This window comes from Callionymus lyra, chromosome 1 (assembly GCF_982586985.1).
Source record: "Callionymus lyra chromosome 1, fCalLyr1.hap1.1, whole genome shotgun sequence".
NCBI classification, from domain to species: Eukaryota; Metazoa; Chordata; class Actinopteri; order Syngnathiformes; family Callionymidae; genus Callionymus; species Callionymus lyra.
The window spans coordinates 10060848-10084112 of NC_141818.1; the positions used below are offsets into that span (position 1 = coordinate 10060848).

Genomic DNA, 23265 nt, shown 5'->3' on the forward strand with positions numbered 1-23265 from the left:
AAGTCTGATTAAACTGTAAACCATATTAGATTCTAAGTAAAGGAGATACGCTGGATTTTTTAGGTATTATATATAATAAGTGTGAGTGTAAAAACTTTATGGTTTTATTTATTTTAGGCAGGCCTTTTTTTTTTTAACTCAGTCAAGCACCTGAAAATCAAAAAATCACATCTCAAAATATTCCCTGAGACAACACAGTGTGTTCTCTAGAAAGCTTGTGCGCAGCAGAAACAAGTGTCTGTACCTTGTGTAGTGCTATACATAGTGTGTGTGTGTGTGTGTGTGCGCGTACTCACCTGCGTGCGTGTGAATCCTCCCGAGGGAATTGTTCCAGACAGATTTGCATTGGTTTGATATGCCATCCATCTTTACCTCCCTCTTCTACCACCTTGTGTAAACCCCTTTCCTTATTTCATTTCCTCTCCTCTGTTGTCCTCGCCTGCCACCTCCCTTGTTTATCCCGCCATCGGCTCTGTCAGGACAATATCTGAACAGAATTAAGATGCATATCCATGTATAAGCTAGGGTTCTTGCTGCTTTAGACTTAATGTAGGATTTATAAGTATTCCCCGAGACGTCTGTATCTAATGGTGTTCTTTAGAAAGTAGAACTGATAACTTTTACTTACAGTTGATCGGTAAAATACTGTTCAAATAAGGGGGTAACTTGAAATGGAAATTAAAAACATTACATGCAATCATGCCAATAACAAAGACTTTCGTGAGTCAACTGTGTAACTGGTAGACAAGGACTAAAAATATAGATAAATATAAAATATTAAAATATGAGTCATTCAAATTTGTTATTTGTTATATGTATATTTTTGGGTTTGTTTTTCTTTGCTAGTTCCACACAGTTGGCATTTACAGCATGGTTGGAAGCCATTCAAGTAAATGACAAAACTGTTCTTAATCCAAAAAAAAGTATAGAAACTTTACCAAAATATAATCATCGACTTCTCCTACTAGAATCATCAGATTAATTAAAAATATCTTCTTTCGTTATTTTTTGTGGTTTTGTCTCGTAGACGATCAAATGGTGACCTGGATGGAGGTCAATAATTTGGTCGATTGAGACCAAAGATGACATTTATGACAGAAAGGGATACTTTAAGCTTGAAAACACATTAATTGGCAAAGTGATTCATAAATAAAATAGATTTTGCTTGAGTATGATGGTCAGAGGAATTGTCCAAAATATTATTATTTAAGTAAAGGTTTGATGATGATGAAGAAAAAGCTTCTTTTTTGTCCACAAAAATCTTTCCTTCAACAGATTAAAATATAACATCAACACATGTATCTATTTTTTGTGAATCTATATATTTTTTGTTCATATCTCATATCACTATAGAGCATATTTTCCTTTCATTTAATCTTCCTTCCTGACTAGCCATTGCTTTACCTTCCACGTCTTGACTATTGTCCCCCTCCATCTCCGTCTGTCCTCCTGCCAGCGGAGCCTGCAGGCATTAAACAGCATTACAGCGTGTAAACCTTGGATTACAGCAGCTATAGTCATCCTTGATTCTCTCTTCAGAAATAGACAATTATGTTTATTTACACACAGCACATGCCACTAATGCGGAAAAGAGATATAAAGCGTCAGCCCTGTGGCGAAACATATATAGAGCATGAATGTACACACCGGCGTCCTGACAAGACACCCTGGTTTAAAGGGACGCTCACACCACTGCTGTTTAATTTTTCATAGTTAAAAGTTGTGAAGGACAGTCTCTCACCCTTGAGTCAGGATCCACTCCGTCTCCCTGAATTAAAGGCTTTGACTGAACCTATTAAACACTATTAGCTGACACAGAGGAGAGAGTGTGTGTGTGTGCGCACGAGCAACGGTCGTCACACACCAAATCTTTTCTCATCTTGACGTTCCAGCAACAACCCACTTGTTTTTTACCTGCATGTTCTCACCGTCTGACTGATGGTGACGGAACCAATCAGGCAGAAACATCCTGTTTTGTAGCACTTTTTCCATCTCGCCACCAGCTTCGTCTGAGTTTTGGTTCTTTTTTAGTGTTTTTCTTCGTCCTTCACACACCTTCACACAGCCATTTTTAAAACTACAAAAGATAGAAAAAGTCTCCTCTGTGTGGACATGACCTGATGTGTTACTTCAAATACATGGTTTTGAATTCGACAGCTGGTAGAAAAAAGGAAGAATAAGAGATGTATTGTAAGAATTTTTGTCCTTTTTTCGACTGCACCTGTAAAAACACTGGTCGATAATATCTAGGGACCAACCAAAACAACCATATTACAAAATGTAACACACTAGTCAACTAGTGTACTAGTTCTCTGACATGTTATTCAGTAAAACATACATAACTATTTCGCCATTTTGTCATGTCTTACAATTATCTGTTAACAAGTGACCATTGTTTGCTTCACGAGTGCATTAGTAACATAGAACCAATGCAACTAGTTAACTAAGGAGTATTGTGACTTAAAGAGTGAACTTGTAAACATGTTGCCCTCACTGTTAACCAGAAGCATAAAACAAGTACACCCAGTTAATTAATGGGGTGCAAATTGTCTTACATTTTACCTAGTCAACTATAAGTAATGGTTAATAGTAAACTAATTGAACCGTTCTGTGCTAGTTGTTCACTGGTGAAGAATAAAAAAGAAGGCCACACCAAGTAATTGTTTAAAAAGTTTTAGTTATCCCTTGATCAACAAATAGATGTATTACTGTTGCTAGACAACTAGTAAACATGTTCTGTCTAACTAAGTTACTGGTGAGGGGAAAGGGGCTGGAACTATGAAGTTCTCTTGTGCAGCTATAAATGTTCAGTGGTGACCATTTTTTTCTTCACACAATTTGACTAGTAACATTAAAACGGTACAACTAGTTACTTTTTAAGCATGGTGGCTTTGACATTCAACTAGTGAGCATTGTGACCTTCAATATCCAACTAGTATCATCTAACATTTATGACTAGTTAAACAGGAAGCTGCAAAATATCTTACATGTTACCTAGTCTACCATGAATACGGCTCAATAGTTAATTAGTTAAACTCTTCACTATTAAAACAAATTGCTCACAAAGTAACTAGCGAAGGTAAAAAAAGCTCACTATTTAACCAGTTTTCCCCTTAATAGTGAACGTTTATATGTCTAACAGTTGCTGGTTAAAAAGTAAACATGCTTGGTTCAACTAGTTTACTTGTAAGGGAAAAGGAGGCCAGAACTAGTTCACATGTGAAGCAAAACATGTTCAGTAGTGACTACTTTAAGCTCCACAAGTGGACTAATAACGTAAGACCAACTAGTAGCAAGACATCAGTAAATCCCTCACATGTAACCAAGTCAACCTTGAATTAGGTTAATTAGTGAATTTGTTGAACCATGTATATGTTATTGGTTATCTAGTGAGCGTAAACATGTTCACTAGTTAACTAGTTTAGGCCAAAATGTTCATTATTCAACCAGTCTAAGACATTTCCCCCCTTAATGGTGAACTAGTAAACATGTTTTGTACAACTAGTTAACTGACAAGAGCAAAAATAGTAGTTAGCCAGCAAATATTTTTGGTTGGCTAGTTAATGGGTAAACAGTTTCCTTCACTTGTGAAATATGAGCTTAAAAAACGTACAGTAACTTGTGGGATTAATCCATGTTTGACTAGTTAACGAAGACATTTTGTAACTTGCTATTTATTTTGTTTTTTTAATGTAGCATCAAGGATAGTGGTTCAACAATCCCTTGGTTATCCATGGATACGTCAGTGGATCTGACGGGGCTCTGTTCGTACCAACAGTCGGAACAAAAAGTCAAAATTCTGATCTTAAATACTGTTGGAGAACATTCATCTCAGAATATTAAAAAACCGAAGATGATGTGTCGTCAGTCACTCATCAGTTAAAAAAATAAAATCAAGTTAAACAACAGACAAATACGAGGGAAGGAAGTTAAAGTAAGTAAGTAAGTAAGTAAGTAATATTTATTTATATAGTGCTTTTCCAGACCAGGATCACAAAGCGCTTTAACAATCAAAACAATACTCAAAAAAGTATATACTTTAAAGATCAAGATAATACTGAGAACAACACAGGAGTTCCAGAAAATCAAGGAAAAGCCTGAACAAATAGAAACGTCTTGAGATGTTTCTTAAAGGAGTCAGTAGACTCCATCAAGCGCAAAGAGAGAGGAAGATCGTTCCAAAGCTTAGGAGCAACAGCCTGAAAAGATTTCTCTCCTCTGGTCCTGAGCCGTGTTCAGGAACCATCAGTAGATTCTGATCCACAGACCTCAGAGCCCGAGCTGGGGTGTAAGGCTGGATCAGATCAGTGATGTAAGGAGGAGCCTGACCATGAATAGATCTGAAAGTAAGAACCAGAATTTTAAAGTTGATCCTGAAAGAAACTGGAAGCCAGTGAGGAGTTTTAAGGATCGGAGAAATGTGAGTTCTTCTACTAGAGCGGGTCAGAATTCTCGCTGCAGAGTTTTGTATCAACTTCAGGCGAGACAACTCCTTCTTGTTAAGACATGAAAACAAACTGTTACAATAGTCCAGACGAGAAGAAACAAACGCATGGATTAAAAGCTCCAGATCATGTTCCGACAACATTTTCCTAAGTTTCGAGATTTTTCTCAGTTGAAGGAAACAGTTTCTGGTCACGTGTTAAGAAATGTATTGTCACGCCACAGAATGGACACAGAGAGTGTGATAGAGAGGTGACTGGCTGACAAGACATGTGTTCTTGACGGGGAAACCATTGGTTGTAGAGATTCGGGTCAAGGCTTTTTACGAGTGTCCGCACATGAGACAACAATGTGACACCAGACTGTCAGGGATCTGCAGTTCTCACTCTATCAGGGTCGACAGACGCGAGTCACAAGCGATCACCTGGATCAACGTATCCGGGGATTGAAACGACAGCCTGATCTCGGAGCGTTTATGTTGGAGCATCATCACGCAGCTCCTCCGGTTCACACCTTATTAAACAACAAAAACAAGGTTTTCCACAAGGTTTTACCTCCGTTTGTTGTTTTTAAAGTATCACGGCGATATATCAGATTACATGATCAACGAAGTTGCTGCAGTCAACAGCTTTTTCCCGCGCTTTGATTCCACGCCGCTTTGAAGATAGAATAATCTTTGACAGTCACATTTCAAAGGACAATCAAGATGCAAATATCTAACTTTTGCTTTTTCCCCGCTTTGTATTCATAGGTATCGTGTTTCTAGTCCAGAGTCAAAACACATCCACATATCCGTCCGTCCTGAAAGTTTCAGATCCTTCGTCTGAGATTATGTCATGTTTTTCCATCACACGTTCAAATCGCAATTCATCCCATTATGCTTCGCCATAATCACATTTTCTGCACACTTTTCATCCAAATGTGAATCCCACGTTCTCCCTTTATTTATTCATGAGTAGCCTCTTCAGTGAAGAGCAATAAAATGTTAAACAGCAGAAAGCAGGAGGGAAGGGAACGGATTCCCATGAACCACTCGTTGTTGTGTTTAATCCCACGGCAAGACTCAATTCCACAGCGTAATTAAGAAACGATAAAGGATGAGAACGTACAGTGTATGGAAAGCGTAATAAAATAAATGTAGAATTGAGAATTAATTCCAATAATATTCATTGTTTTCTACAAGCTATATTACATACTGTTTAATTATAAATATTTCCACCTATATTTTAATAATGGCAACCCAGTTTTAAGTCGGTAGAACTGAGATTGTCCAAGTGTGTGCGTAATGATCAGCTTCTATTCAAAGCAGTGGTCCACGAACAATAGCAGAGACGCATTTAGATGTTTTTCATATATACAGTGTGTGACCCAATTTTAAGGGCGTCAATCATTTTTTAACACTAGCTTAAGAAAAAACTACACTGTATGTTTTCTGTTGTTTTATATTCTACACCTACCTACATTGTGTTGCTCTCTAAGAAGGCCTGGTTTAAATGAAATAAAAAATTAAGTTAAGCCTAAATTAAAAGGTCGAAGCTCAGCTTAGTTGTCAGAAAGTAAATGAAAGTTACCTGACGGTTAATGTTTCATTGACTATTTTTTTTCTGTAAAGAACTCAGAGAGGGTTATTTAGTAATTCATGTTTTTATTCAGCGAGCCTATCCCAGTTTCTTCGGGCAAGAAGCGGGGGGACACCCTGGACAGGACACAGGTCTGTCGCAGGACACACAAAGACACACAACTACTAAACACACCATCGTACATACAGACAATTTAACCAAGTTCCCTATAAACCTCTGTATGTTTTTGGGAGGAAAATGGAGTACCCGGAGTAAACCCGAGCAAGAACATACAAGATCCACACAGAAAGGCCACAAGTAGGCCCCCTCCTGACCTTGAAGCAAACCGGCAACCTTCTTGCTGTGAAGGCGATAGCGCTTACCATACAAAAGTGTATTTATTTCCTGACTTTTTGTCTGTGAAGAGCCCAGAGAGGGATTTTTGGTTAAATGTGGCTATGTGGAAAACAATGAATTTTTAGTTTAGACACCCCTTCGATGGCCATCGCAGAAAAAAGGTTTGGTGACCCCAGATATAAAGTATCAAAAAAAATGAAGGATAAACTAAAAAATGATTTTGAAATTGCTGAAAAATTAATAAGAGGTGTTTGCAGGACGAGACTTCCTGAAGCGGTTGCATAAAAGCTAATACTCTGTGGCTCTGTTATCAATACGCACAATTAAATTCTGCAAACCACAGCAGAAAATTAATTAAAGAGACTTGGAAACTTGATGAAAAAGTGAAATCGCATTAAATGTGTCGTTTCTTTGATCTTTTTTTCTTTTTTTTAAAGACCAAAAAAGACTGATTGGATGTTTTGCTCTGTCATGTTCCCCCCGTACAGAATATATCCACATGCATAATTGCTAACTCCTCATGTATGTGCATGAATTTTTAAAAACATTTATATTTAACGTCTCCAGATTATCCCTGCTGTGCATTAACTGTCCCTGTGGTTTTCCTTCTTTTTTTTCTTTTTTTTTATCTCCCTCTGCTTATTCATGTGGGTTATGTAGATTCTACCAACGCTTGAAGATCCTCACACCAGTGATGTTGCAGTTTCGCACGCAAAATAAACCGAATTAAATCGCTTGTTCTTTCCGCCTCTTAGACCTGATGTGTGTTCGATCTGATGTCTAATGTCAAAATAGTTGTCAAATCATTATTAGATTTGTTTTTGTGCATATTCACGTCATCTTTTCAATGTTCTTTCAAACAATTAATTTCAAATAAGAGTCAAAGACAACTGTTACACAAAGATTTGTTTTTGGACCAACAAACATGACGGGTTAATTGAGTTACAAAGGGTTGTTGTTTAACTTTAATGGGGTTTGTTTTTTTTCATCGCACAGATAGCATGTCGTCGTAGCCACGTGAAATCGGAAAAGGCAATTAAACAGTATTTTTTAATCAGCGCGTTGTCAATCCAAAAAATAATAGTCAAGGTCCTGCAAGTTCATGTGAATCCTTCCGTGGAAAATAAACATCAAATCTGATGAGACGTTATGAGGCTTACGTGATTGATCCGTCCGTCTGGAACACCATGACTCAGTTGACTCTTTATATCTGCTCTGATACCTACAACCGAGTCAAAATAGAACTTTAAAAAATACGCACGTTGTTATTTTGGATTTGTTGTTGGGGAAGGAAATGATAGTATGAAATATGTCATATTTTTTTCCGTGGTCACATCTATCTTTGTTCTGCTCACCTTCTCTCTCTCCAAAATGCACCTCCTTACTACTTACTACTTACTACTTACTACGGAATACATTTCTTAGCTTTGTTTTTTTAATAATAATAAGGAGGAATAAAGTGTGGGAGAGCGGTTATGGGTGATCATTAAAAATGGCATGTTATTCAAATGCTTATAAATGTGGAGAATGTTGTTAGGAAAGGTTAATAAAGAGCTCAAGGGGTGATTTTAAGGCCTTAACATGTATTTGAATAGAGAAAAGAACACAACAAAAAAGAACAGTTTTGTGTTGCAATATGTTTTCATTAGGTTATTGAATGCATGTTAACCGTTAAAAAACTAAAATATTGTTTGCTTGCAGGTAGAAAAGTCGGTAACACTTTAAATTGGGAAACACATATAAACTATTATCAAGCTTTTTATTCATATGTTTATTTACACAAATAATCCACTTGAGTACTTACTCACACTGTGTTCATCATGACTATATTCTACTCTTGATAGTAGAAGTATTTGTAATTGTTAATATGTTCCATATTTGTGGCAGCATTTTAACACTTAATTCTAGTCATTAAACATATGGATCAGTCTTTTTATACTGAGGGAAAAAACTAATCTAAAAATAAGGTCATCATCACAGAAAATGTACATATTCACCGACTTATCTTTGAGTAATTAGGACGTTATTAATACTACAGTAGTTTATTTTTGTTTTTCTCCTTTAAAAGAGAAAGTATTATTAATAGGGATGTACTTATCTCATAGGAGTTACACCTATAATGAGGCGGATTTTTCACCGACGTTAATTCTTTATTATCTGTAATTATCAGTAATTAATGTGTCATTCAGCGTGAACTCCTTAACATCAAACTATCAAGTGTAGAATATAGTAATGAAGAACAAGGTGTGATTTATACTATATGAATAAGCAGTAGGAAAGAGTTGAGCTCAGAGCGTCGACTGAGTATGAGCAGCAACACGATGGGGTAGCAGTGAGGATGGTCAGTGGGGGGGGGTGCTGACTACTAATAGAAATGAAGCCCAAACTCCTCGCTGCAACAAGCTGTCCCTCCTGTGTCAGGTGATGCAGATAGAAGGAAGGAAGCAGAGCCTCAGACGGAGGACGAGTTTTCACCAAGAGAACGGAGGAAAGGGATTGAAGGACTGGAGGAGATGCGAGTGGACAGAAGGAAGACTTGGTGTGCAGGCTGTCGAGCGAGTGTCCTGACACACATGTTGCTCATCAGGGGAGGGAAAGGACGGACGTGGACAGAAGTAGTGTAACTGCTTAGCAGCTTGTCTGCGTGCCTGCCCGGCTACTGTCTCCCTGCTGCACCCGCAGACACTGGAGTGTTGGGTAGAGATGACAGAAGGAGTGTCACAGGGCTGCAAGTAACACACCAGGGTTTGGCAGATGAAACAAGCTTTGGCGAAAAGAGAGGAGATAGAGTTTGAACGGAAGGGGTGAAGCTAAGTGTCGGGCGTGCCACGCTAATGTTGTGCACACACAAAGCTCCTCTCGCTTCTGCTGCAAAGGACGTGTGATCCTGACATTTATAACAGAAGTGCATCTAAACCTAGACAATAAAAAAAAAACAGGCTGGTACTTTCCCCCAAGTTTACTTTTCAACCTTTTGTGCATGTTGATTTTTGTCCAAACCACTCGGCTGCAGCGGCGCCGAGTTCCTGGTGCTGTCATTTTTTAAATGTCACCTCTTATCGACGGCTTACTGGATTGTTGTGTTCATATGAAACAATAAAAACAAAAAGTCGCTGAGCTTCAACACTTGGCTGGCAATTCATGAGGCTTTAAAGTTTTAAGTGTAATTGTGGGGTTTGTGTTGCTTTCATCCGATACTTTGGACAAGGGTGCGACATAGGTTGTGTTATAAAGGAGTAACTTGTAGTTATAATGATTAAAAAAGGGTGGGATTCATTAAAAGATTTGACTCATTTTATTGTAGTGTTGGTCTATAAAATGAGGAACTAGACATCTTGAAAAATACATATGTAAAGTGATAGTTCACCCATCATTTTCTACTCGCCCTCATGTCGACTAAGGGTTGGGATTATTTTCAGAGTAATCTGTTCCTTGTAGACAAAAATGTTTTTTCATTTTAATGTAGCAACTGGAGTCGGTTGTCTTCGTCTTCGTCCAAAAAGACACTTAAAAACATCCAAATACATCCATACTGCTCGTCTAGTAAATTTAATATTTTAATTTTGTTTGCAGCCTAAGTTCTCAGTCTTTTAGCTCCAGCTCCAAGTGTCTCTACATTGAAACACATTGAAACAAGTGTTGTTGTTCAAGATTTACACTGATGGCCTGGGATCTTCCACTAAAAACAACCTAATTATATACATATATTTTTATTTTTTTCTTATTTTTCTATTACAATTCATCATGTTGAGGCTCTGATACATGATGGACGCTGAAGACGAGCATTATGGAGCTATTTGAATGTTTTTGAGATTAAGAAAAATTAGCATCAATCGCTACATTAAGATTCACAAACATTTTTAATAACCGATTACTCTGAAAATAATCCCAACCCTTAGTCGACATGAAGGGTGAGTAGAAAAGAGTGCAATTTTAATTTTGGTTTAACAATCCTTTTATGTACAAAGAAGCTAAAAGAAAACCAAAAACGCAGGAAAAGAAATGAAAAGCTGGTTCATGACTTCATAAGGTTCTTTTTGGAGAAAATGTATTGTCAGTTATTTAAGGTTTAGAGTCTTGTTCTTACAGGAGTGACTGTCGGACATGAACATAAATCCAGTTCTCAAACTGAACTTGTTGTATCCTAACTACACATAACTTCATCACCTCATGATCACTCCATACATCTTCATTTGTTTGCTCTAAATGAAGCAGGTGTTTCCCCACCTGTTTTTAAAACATTACCCTAAAGATGTATGAATAGCATGTGTTAAAAATAAAATGGACAAACAAGACGAATGTAAGAACATCTTGTGCAAACAGGAAGTCATGATAAAGTCGTAATGACTGCTGGGAGATAAAAAACAAACCAAAAAAAAACAGTCATTTTGCTGAAGTGCTCGGTCTGAGGCTGATGTGCATAAATCACAACAGATTCCCGTCATATTGCTCGCTACGATATCTGTCTGTTTTTACAGATGCAGCGTGATTTCCCCGGAGAGCCACATCAAACATTAAAGCTACGAATTCAACGTCGCTGCAATTGTTTTCTCCTACCATTGTCAGCACATTAGGCACGATGGTCCTAATGACAGAAGAAGAGGCTGATAATGACGGAATACAAATATCCGGGCGTGAATCCTAATGACATTACAAACAACAACATCCCCGAGTGAAGCACTTTGTCAAACTTTTTTTTTTTTTACATTCTCTTGCAACATTTCTATGGAAGTTTGGCACAAAACTAGAAAAACCCTTTTGTTCCTCGAGCCGTTTTATCAGAAGAAAGTCAAATTATTTGGCGAAAGATTTAATAAGACAGACTGAAATTAATTAATTAACATCTTGCCTTGAAAAATGAAGCATAATTTACAAGTTATGTAGCAGGAAGTGGAAAATTGTGTCTGAATTATCTATAGAAATGAAGGTAGGTGAAGAAAATGGAAGGCAGGGAGGCGGAGCAATCGTGTTTATTAAATATAAGAATGGATCAACTATTTGGAATTTTTCAGTAGATTTTTGTGGTGTTTTGTATTTCTGTCTAAATCCAGAGTATGTAGGTCTTGAATGAATCATCATTTACTGCTTAAAGTTTCCATCTAAGAAGTAACAAAGGCCACATTATAGTTAAAGCAGCAGGAGTTTGAGCCTTAATCAGAAAATATCCGAATAGTTTTTTGATTTGAAAAAAACAAAGCTTTGACGCAGGTATGGGCTGTTCAGATCATTTTTATTTGGTCTTAAATAATGGAAAATAAAAGTATTCCAGAGTTGTTTTGAGGTGAGACAGAAGACTAAATGGTATTAGATCCCGGGTGTTTACCGGATGCTTAACAAGTGAGCAAAAGCTTCTATTTACCTCCACTATCAAACATTGTGAGCCCTGTTGAACCTGCTATCATCCAAAATCTTATTGACAGACACGATTATGTGGCTCACTTCTAAATGCTTGAAAGTACCAAACAAACTTTATCTAAGGTTTGTCAATACTTCCCGACAATCCCAACATTTTCCGAAAGATCCGCTGAAGTCTCAAAACAAAGCATAGTCGCCTGTGTTTGATGGTTTGTCATCATTCATTTGAGATATGAGTACACAATAAATACTAAAGGTCAAACTTAATTGTTTTATTTACCTTTTAAATTTTACTTCAGGATGTTTGATTTATTGAGGATGGCTTGCCAAAGCTTCCTCCTCCGATCCATCTCCAAATCAATCCTCGGTGCCAAAGAACTGAAGAATTAAAAGACCTGTTGGCCTTTTGAAGTCGTCAAGAAGTATTTTGCTGTGTGTATTGCGTAACTTAAGAAGTTTCGGGGACTTAACTTAGACCTCCCCCCCCCCTGTTGGCTCTGTAGTAAGATTCAGTCAACAAGACCCGCTGCTCCATCCTTCATCACTTGGACTCCCATGAATCTGGTAGCAGGAGCCTGTCAGCTTCATGCGGTTTGAACTTAAAAGTTTTCTCAGCTGGATGCGCAAGTTACTTTACAAATAGAAAGTACAGTTTTAAAGTAGGACTGTGAAAAAGTCAACACTTGTTCCCATCAATGCTGCGCTAAGGTTATCGAACGTCAAACAACTCAGTCAAAAAGATGGAGATGATTACAGACCAAAGCAGTTTATTAGCCTCAAGTGTAGCATCACAGTGGACCAAAGCAATCGTCTACTTAAAGCGCAACTAATGTAAAAACCTAATCTGACTTTCTCACATGTTTTTATGACGTAATAATGGCTTCACTCCTCATACAGCCAACTGTAATCACGCCCGGCTTTGTTTATAAAACGAGTCCCGGGATTAATGACGCTTAGTGACAGAGCTTTATGATTGACTAATCACATAAGAGTGGGTGTTGTTATGGTAAACAACATTTAATTTACAGAAATGTGTTTTCAGTGGGCGGAGCTTAAGCACATTTTCTAATGTAAATATTTCAATGAAAAGAGAGTTTTGTACAAACAGACACATACTGATAAAATAGAGTCCAACATCTATTTAAGACGCACTTAAATCAACACATTAGTTGCATGTCAAAGTGTCTCTAGTGACTTTGGCTTGGTTGTGTTCCCAGGTTGTCAAAAGTATTGCAACCCCCCCCCCCCCCCAAAACCATGATTGAGTAACTATCCACACACATCTTCACCACAATCTTTTGAATATTTGATTTTAGTGATTCAATTATGTTTGTTTTTTTTAATTTTGCTAGTCGGCTGTAGGAGCAGTAGCTTGAAATTGCTTTTCAGAAACTCAAGACGAGAAGACAATTATATCCGTTCCCTTGCCCATTATAAATATTTTCTGAAGATTTATTATTTTAGTTTTATCTTGAGTTAATTTGCTGTTAGACATCTGATTGAAAGTTAATCACGTCTTTGACTGAATTTGAAACATGATGATTACAAAAAAAAGGGACCAAGAGTGAACCACAATCCTACAGTTTCTTTCAGGATCAACTTTAAAATTCTGGTTCTTACTTTCAGATCTATTCATGGTCAGGCTCCTCCTTACATCACTGATCTGATCCAGCCTTACACCCCAGCTCGGGCTCTGAGGTCTGTGGATCAGAATCTACTTATGGTTCCACGCACACGGTTCAGGACCAGAGGAGAGAAATCCTTTCAGGATGTTGCTCCTAAGCTTTGGAACGATCTTCCTCTCTCTTTGCGCTTGATGGAGTCTACTGACTCCTTTAAGAAACATCTTAAGACGTTTCTATTTGTTCAGGCTTTTCCTTGAATTTCTCGAACTCCTGTGTTGTTCTCAGTATTATCTTGATCTTTAAAGTATGTACTTTTTTTTTTTGAGTATTGTTTTGATTGTTTAAGCGCTTTGTGACCCTGGTCTCGAAAAGCGCTATATAAATAAATATTACTTACTTACTTACTTACATGCATGTCTGGACATGGGGGGGGGGGGGCATTTGTGGCCCTTGAGCAGATTTGATGCAGACCGTGTTGAACTTGATAAAAGATAGAAAGGCTTTTTATTTTGAATTCTATATACGATATGGTTTGATGTCATTAAACAAAGAGGTTTCTCTTCATTAACTGTGACCCTCTTCAAAAAACATTTGGACTTCCCTGCTCTAGAAGTTTAGGTTGTGTAGAGATTGTGTAGACTTTTGGACTCACTGGTGACAGTTGTAGAGAGGAGATCACTGGACAAACTACTGTCCATCATGGATGACGACAGTCATCCTCTTATCTCGTCACTTAAATTCGTAGGTGAAAAAAGGTTCCCACTTGATTGGTAGAACTCCCAGAAGTCCACGGTGTAGCTCAACAGCAGCACGAACCAGTTGGTTGTCATGACGGCTGCTTTCATTACTGCCCCTGTGTTACTCACACAATACCATTGTTAAACATAAAGGCAAAACACAGCAGTTAACAGTTCTGTAATCTTTTAGACAAAACATGAGCTGGTCTGGTCGGCGTCACTCTCGGACTCCATGCAGAGAAAAAAGGGGGTTTCGGTCTATTTTGTTTGTTGCTTATTTTATTCATTCACTGCCTATAATCTTGTTCATTTGACTCTTCCTGTGGTCGATGTTTCTAAGCCCGAGATGAACGCACACATGTATACCTTCTGATAAGAGACTCCAGTTGACAGAAAGTGTGTGTGTGTGTGTGTGTGTGTGTGTGTGTGTGTGTGTGTGTGTGTGTGTGTGTGTGTGTGTGTGTGTGTGTGTGTGTGTGTGTGTGTGTGTGTGTGTGTGTGTGTGTGTGTGTGTGTGTGTGTGTGTGTGTGTGTGTGTGTGCGTGGCACGGACTGCACTCACTCACTGTGATTAAAGGGTGTATTGAATCTGGGATTACAGCGATAAAGGGTATAGCTCATCTGTGTTTTAAAATCAACCCCAGTTTCTTCATCTCGGAGAGAGAATCTGACATTGTCTTTCAGTGTAAAAAAAAAAAAAAAAATCTACAATGAAGAGAAAATGTGTGCGGAGGGGAGGTTGCGCTACACTCTAGCTCCACATCTCCCCCATCAGGCCGAAAGGATTAACTCACACATTTTATATAGAGGCACGACGTCCTCGATGCATGAAGACAGCTGCTGTCTGGTGCGGTTTAAAATGATTCTCTCATTAAATGATAATCAAAATACCGTCGTGACAAACTGATAATGGATGATGAAATTTCCCGCTCGCGGTGGAGCCGCGGTGTGCCGTCCTGCTGATGAAATATGTGGGGATGCTAATAGGTACCTGTGAGCTAGCATATTAAATAAAAGCACACTTAATAAACCACACATTGAACAGGTTTGCATCAGCCACTGTGGTGAGTCTTTTTCCTAATGGAATAAAAGTAGTATATACGGGTTTGAAGGAAACCGTGGTCAGTTCATAATAGTATAATATAATATCGGTTCTGATATTTATTGCGGTAACCAGGTCGAAAAGTGACTCAGAGCTTGGGGCCTTCTTTCGTGGAGTCATTTAGGTTTCAGTGTGTAACATTTTGTATAAAATATAAACTTTCAACGGGTATTTAAAAATACATGAAAATGTATGTGATTCTCAGAACTCTTCGTCAATCGACATTAGAACTGGCTCCTCAAAGTCTACCTCACACAAATAATATAGCACCAAGATTATACTGACAAAAGAACACTTAGTCATTTACATTTCACTAAATTAAACTTAAAAAATGTAGTTATTAAGGCTGTATTTATTTTAATACAATTTTAAAAACCATCTGGTGCAGCCATCTTTTTAATGTCACTCCACCTTGTCATTTTAAATAAACTGAACTGAATTTTGTATTATTAGATATTTTTTAAATATCACTTTAAAGTAAGTTTTTTTGGGGTAAAAAGTTTAATTTCGCAGAAAAAAAAAGCAGTCCAAAAACTGGGTAATCCCACTGGGAAAAAAAAACGAAAACCCTTTCATACAAACAAAAGCAATTCAATCAATAAAAATATAACCGGAGCCCAAAAAATAAGGATAAATATAATTTAAAATATTTTGAAACTACAAATTAAATCTGCATTTAGTCACACTTTTAACCTTTAATTCAGTTAAAATGACATAAGTGTTTTTTTTGTGTCTCTTTTGCCACATTTTGTGAAATGTGAAAAATCTGTCTTTCAAAAATATCAGCACTTCAGTGATAACGGAGAAAAACAATTGTACAGTATTCATGATGCATTTTGGTAACATCAAAGAGAGAGGAGAACAAATATATAGGACACGAAGAAAACGAAAGCAAACAAACAAAATTAGCTATTGCAACGTTTGAGTCGACAAAATATGACATCAACAAATAAAGTAAGCCAGCAGAGAAAGTAGGCCAATGCAATATCAAGTACTCTGTGGAGGGATTTTGCTATTTTTTGCTGTTTATCTTATGAAGTAGTTTGTACTATGAACTTCCTGTTTTCTTAAATGTATTTTATCGTACTTTTACTTCAAATATGTGTCAAATTACTGCTGCACAGATTGCGAACGACCTGGTGTTGATACCTTTAACCGTGTTGTGTATTTGTTTTTGTCTCCACAGCTGGCCACATGGGATCCAGTTCATGGCTTAAACGGGACTCTTTCAGACAGGAAATTGGAAAACAACATGAGAGGAGTGGTGCTACGTGTGGTTACTGTTTTGGTGAGTAGATTGTTCCGCTGTGTTCATCGTTTTTTGATTTAACGGGTGAATAGAGGCTCGGTCGACAACGACCTTGTTCTCAACAACTCACCCCTACGTTTAAGGAGAGAATCGTTACTCTCACTGCCGAGGTGTTCTGGGTATGTCCGGAAAAAGAGGGACGCACAGGATATGCTCACAAGGTTGTCTCTTGGTCAGAAGGAATCCTGGATCAGAGAGAGCAAGTAGATGCAGCTGTGCATTGAAGTTATTTTAAAAAAGAAATGCTCCACAAGAAGCTGATTTACCAAGAGGCAAACCAATTTCAACCTCAATCTAAGACCGACACCAGTCTTCGCACATCGCCCATCAGAGTGGTCTGTAGTATGATTTCAGCTGGCAGGCTTCTTCGCGCGACTGTATGCTCGATGGAAGCAGTCGCGATGGGGTGTCGTCTGGATGATTTCAAATGTCACTTCAAATATTTGCCGATGACGCCGCTCAGGAAGGAGAGAAGAGGCGGAAACACATCTGGTTTCCGTTGGGACTACCACACATCTGAAGATAAGTCGGTCTGCAAATGCAAATGTGGAGGCATGAGAACTTGATTTAACCCTTGTGTTATCTCAGGGTCAAGGTGCCCTGAATGCCAAGAAAACAAATGTGTTTGTGGTATCCCTTGTGTCGTCATTGGATCGAGGTGAACGATCTCCTTGGCTTCCATACATACATATTCAGTGGTTCACATTGACACAGAGACAACACAAAGTATACAATAAACACATTTGTTTTCTGGTCTTTCTGTTACCTGGACCCTGAGATAACACAAGGTATACGACAAACACATTTGCTTTCTGGCCTTTAGGCCACCTTGACCCTGAGATAACACAAGGTATACCACAAACACATTTGTTTTCTGGTCTTTGGGTCACCTTGACCCTGAGATAACACAAGGTATACCACAAACACATTTTCTTTTGGGCCTTTGGGTCACCTTGACCCTGAGATAACACAAGGTATACCACAAGCACATTTGTTATTGGGCCTTTGGGTCAACTTGACCCTGAAATAACACAAGTTTTACCACAAACAGATTTGTTTTTGGGCCTTTGGGCTACCTTGACCCTGAGATAACACAAGGTATAGCACAAACACATTTGTTATTGGGCCTTTGGGTCAACTTGACCCTGAGATAACACAAGATATACAACACACACATTTGTTTTCTGGCCTTTGGGTCACCTTGACCCTGAGATAACACAAGGTATAGCACAAACACATTTGTTATTGGGCCTTTGGTCAACTTGACCCTGAGATAACACAAGGTATACAACACACACATTTGTTTTTGGGCCTTTGGGTCACCTTGACCCTGAGATAACACAAGGTATATCTTACACATATTTGTTTTTGGGCCTTTGGGTCACCTTGGCCCAGAGATAACACATTTTCTTTTGGGCCTTTGGGTAGCCTTGACCCTGAGATAACACAAGGTATACCACAGACACATTTGTTATTGGGCTTTTGGGTTACCTTGACCCTGAGATAACACAAGGTATATCACAAAAACATTTGTTTTCTGGCCTTTGGGTCACCTTGACCCTGAGATAACACAAGGTATACCATGCACACATTTTCTTTTGGGCCTTTGGGTCACCTTGGCCCTGAGATAACACAAGGTATACCTTACACATATTTGTTTTTGGGCCTTTGGGTCACCTTGGTCCCGAGATAACACAAGGTATACCACAGACACATTTTCTTTTGGGCCTTTGGGTCGCCTTGACCCTGAGATAACACAAGGTATACCACAGACAAATTTGTTATTGGGCTTTTGGGTTACCTTGACCCTGAGATAACACAAGGTATATCACAAAAACATTTGTTTTCTGGCCTTTGGGTCACCTTGACCCTGAGATAACACAAGGTATACCATGCACACATTTTCTTTTGGGCCTTTGGGTCACCTTGGCCCTGAGATAACACAAGGTTTACCACAAACAGATTTGTTTTGGGGTCTTTGGGTCAACTTGACCCTGAGATAACACAAGGTATACAACACACACATTTGTTTTTGGGCCTTTGGGTCACCTTTAATACGGGATAAAAGTCCGGAAACCAAAAAATGAACTTATATCAGGGCAGCATCTGACAGACACAGGATCTCCAGTCGTATATTTTTGGTCTCAGATTTTCACGGCAGTGCTGCAGTGGAATGTGCGAAGAATGTGAGTATCTCTAGTATCAATTGGTTGATTGAACCATGATGTAACTAAAGCTTTTTGGTTTTCCAAAAAAAAAAAAAAAAGGAGGAAAAATGGAAATGGCATGAAATGTCTAGGGTACTGCAGTTTTCTTTTCATGTAGAAATTGTTCGAGGGCACATCCGGATTAGTCCGTGTGATGTGTGGTTTCTCCAAAAAGGAGCTTCTGGAACAGATTGTTTTTGGTTTGCCTTAAGCTTGTTCTAATATACCAGTAGTCGGTGTGGAAGATGCAGCCTCCTGATAGATGGCCACGCCTGCCGTGTGACACGGAGAAGACGGGAGCGAGCCGATTCCCAAGGCATTAACCTGTTAAAGGCTGTGCTGGTGAATAGGTATTGATTAGCAAATTAGTGCCATAAGTACTTAAGATCATAGCGCTATAAGGACCGACGAGAGAATCGATGTAATTGATTTTTGAGTGCCGCATAGATTGTTGAATTGATGTCGAGGCAAGATGACTCAATCGCTGGGACCAAGGGGGCGGGACGGGGGTTTGCGGCAAAAAAAGAAATCAGCGTTACAAATGTGGTTGGAGGATAATTGTTCCGATCTTAAAATACACCCATCAACCCAGGATTCTTACAAGGAACATGTTAACCGTTAACATGTCCCAGTGGTCACTTCCTGTAGCTGGGAAACGACCATTGATTCTGTGATCAATGTCCCAGTTACTTATGTGCAGGTCTATTATTAATTGATTCACGTTTGGTTTTTAGCGAGCATTTACTATCACACTGACTTATTATTGACATGTACGATCATTAGAATACATAAAAAAAGCGAGATTTGAAGTTGACATTAATTTCTACCCACTGTGAAATACTTATGCTTTTGCTAAAATGGCCGTTTTTGTGGTTATTTTTCTTCTTATCTAGCATAATTTTGGCCCGTTTTTGCCACCTTATTTTAACTGCAACATTGGTATTTTTCATTCATATAGTTACCCTTACCCTGGACACTATGGTGTTACGTGTTTAGGTTGTTTTTTTTGGTGAATTTATAGTAAGTAAGTAAGTAAGTAAGTAATATTTATTTATATAGCGCTTTTCGAGACCAGGGTCACAAAGCGCTTAAACAATCAAAACAATACTCAAAAAAGTACATACTTTAAAGATCAAAATAATACTGAGAACACAACAGGAGTTCGAGAAATTCAAGGAAAAGCCTGAACAAATAGAAACGTCTTAAGATGTTTCTTAAAGGAGTCAGTAGATCCATCAAGCGCAAAGAGAGAGGAAGATCGTTCCAAAGCTTAGGAGCAACAGCCTGAAAAGATTTCTCTCCTCTGGTCCTGAGCCGTGTGCGAGGAACCATAAGTAGATTTTGATCCACAGACCTCAGAGCCCGAGCTGGGGTGTAAGGCTGGATCAGATCACTGATGTAATGTATCTTTAAAACTACTAGATGGGTTTGAAATACATTTTCAGAAAATGCTGAGAATGTTGTCATTTTTAACAATTATCACTCTCTGTGGTGCAGAATGGGAAGTTCTCACATGCAGTGTGTTATGTTAGTGTGTTTTGGTACCAGCTCATCACCCTCAACAATTTTTCAAATCCAAAAACAATTTAATCAAATTGTATTGGTGGATAGAGAGTAAAAATAATAGGAGTTTAAATGAGCATAGCTGGACTCAAACCCAAATCAAAACTCTTGAGTTTCCCTAAAATCTCATTAAAACTTCTCTTGGTACGATATTTCTTTGGGAAAACCAACATTCTTTCACTCAGAAATATTTGTCAAGAATGGAAATGAATCTACTCCTAATGCTTGCTGAATGTACTTCAATAGTACTAAATGCACCGACAAAGACGTTAATAGCTTTAAGTCAACTGTGAAATTCAAATAAAACCTGTGGATTCAAGGCCTCCCCTCTAGCTATGTTATTTTTTGTTACATTGATTAATCTTTGTGACACTACAATTCTAAATGTTCAAGTTCAAACTAATTAAGTTGTGAAAAACCCTCCACAAACATAATCAGCTCAGTAAATCGTGACTAATCCTCTTGGAGTCGCCCCAACAGCCTTTTGCACTTCACACTCTCTTTAGACTCTTTTCCCCACCTTTGTTTACTGCCATGAATATTTTTCGAGTCGCAATCCGAGATTATACCAACAGCCGACGGCTGGAGATGAACGTTTCAACTCGAGTTCACAGTAGTTCAGAAGGGACTCCAGACGCATTTGGGTTCCTCAAATAATCTGTTTTACATCATAATAAAGTAAGCCCCACGATCACCCTCGAGAAATCCCGTAGACGAACACGCCGGGAAGAAAAAGTATTGTGACGGATGAGTGTGTGATTTAGAAGCCTCCTTACCCTCGTTTATCATTCAGACATCTGTAAAGTGTAGTGGCAGAGAAGTGTCTCGCCGCACATCCTAGAGGACAGACATGCTTTATAATTAACAGGCCGGTCATTAATTCAAACGCTGAAGTGAACATCTATGGAGGAAAAACTGAGCTGAGCTGAACCCGGGAGTTCTAGTTGCCAGTAAAAAATGGATGTTAAATCAAATGACAAAATGCACCATTAGCTCCCACTCGAGCTAACGTCTCATCATATTTCCAGGTAAAGGTGAGGTGAGGATAAACACTCAGGAAGAGATTGCTCAGAACCAGAGTGTAAAGTCGTTTAAAAGGGGCTCAATATCTTAAACCTTATTACCTTAAAGGCCATTAAGGTTGGTTAGATTCCTCCATTAAAGGAATAATATTGCTGAATGAGCTTGAATAAAGCTATGGTAATTACAGCGACCAGAACGTATGCGATTCGAAAGCAAGCTTTAGAATGTTGTCCATGTCTACGAAGGGGCACTAAAAGGTTGCTAGAAAGATGGTGCTGTCGGCGGCGGAATAACAACCACCATTGCTGACTCGTAAACAAGCTCATGACAAAACTTTTTTTAATGGAAATCTTCAGTTTCTATCTTAAAATGTATTTCCTCTTTTTGTTATGTCTAGGCTATTGTTGTACGACTATAGAATTACTTTAACACTTTAAACAAACATTTCTGTCTTGCTCCTTTAAAGAATGAAGTCTCTAAAGATCAACACATTTGTTTTTTTGGTTTGTTTTATATATACAGTTCCAAATGTTTTGTCATTTACAGTTTTTCTTCTACAACACTTCCTTTAATCATCTTTTCTTACACATTAAACATGCACGCGCACTAACACAATCACTTTTAACTAGGGATAGAACGATAATCGGCCGGACCAATTATCAGCGCCGATATTTGTCATTTTGAGGCATATCGGCATCTGCCTTTTTGATAATCCGACGGACGATAAGAGATCAATTTATTGTTGACTTTTCTGACTCCAGTCACTACTCGGTCTCCAACTTTGCCCCATGCCTCTATGATGTTTAATAAAAAATATGCTTAAAGTAGGGATGCACGATTTATCGTTTAAAAAAAATCACGTAGCCTCCTTGACTACTAATAATCGGTATCGGTATCGGCTCTAAAAAAAACATATCGGTCTATCTCTACTTTTACCTGTCTTACTGTTAAACATCAACACTGTTCAGCAGTACAAGCCGAACACACTGTAAACATAACAGATTTAAAACCTAAAACCTGAGTGGATATGACCTTAAACAATCTACTTCCCGGACAATAACGTTGACTCCAACTTCGCCGCGGCAACAACTGACACATTCACGCCCGTTAGCTGCTAGCATGCTAACGTTAGTATCCGTTACCGTCAAATATACTCGCCAAAGTTTGGTTCTTCCCTTCATTCAACCACATCCTCATCACACAACATTCTTTATAACCGTCAAATCAGCTTCGCATCCAGCCACACGTACCTGTAAGACATAACTGTTGCAAACTTTAAGTGCAGATTTATTTACACTCCTGCACCTTTAAAATTCCACCCATGAGCACCCGCACGCCCTAGTGGTCGTCCAACGAATCGCAACTTCCCAGGCATTCTTGCTGGACAAAAATAATCATTTTAAGTTATAGTACGTTCTCTCAATGGACGTTCGCTTTTAAACATCTCTATTTAGTTTTAATGTCTAGGCAGAAAACTCAAAAGGACCACAATGCTCTGCAGGGAGATTTCAGGATGTTATTTCATAATTGAAGGCTTTCCATAAATACTTATGAAATCCTGAAGAGAACAAAAATGACGCTTTTCATTTTAAGTAGTTTATAAGGAGCTTGATTTCTCCACCACAGCAGCAGATTAAGCTCCTTTATCAGCTATTTTAAACATTGACTTGACGTTAACTTCAGATTCATGCATTAAAAATTGCCAAAATATATCTGGAAATTCGTTTTTATGTTAGGTTAGGTTAGGTAGAACTTATATTGTTTTTTTCCAATAAGCCACAGCAATACAGCAATTATTTATAAAAATAAATAATAATAAAATAAGAACAAGAACAAAGAGAAATAAAGAGAAAGAACAAGATGATAAAATCTAAGTCTAAAGATAAAAAACAGATCAAAGATCAAAAAATCTTTGGCAGTTGAGGTTCCCAAATGTGTTAAAATTGTAATTAAATTAATCATAAAACTGCTTTAAAATGCATAAC

General features: G+C 38.2%; 1 protein-coding gene across 4 annotated transcripts in view; it reads left to right on the top strand.

Moving 5' to 3' along the window:
* grid2 (glutamate receptor, ionotropic, delta 2) overlaps positions 1–23265 on the top strand; it is a 447398-nt gene that overhangs the window by 298914 nt on the left and 125219 nt on the right. For all 4 annotated transcript variants that reach the window (XM_087792456.1, XM_087792434.1, XM_087792441.1 and 1 more), the window contains exon 9: positions 16365–16466. In XM_087792456.1, coding sequence (XP_087648582.1) covers positions 16365–16466 — 102 coding nt within the window. The remainder of the gene's footprint in view (positions 1–16364; positions 16467–23265) is intronic.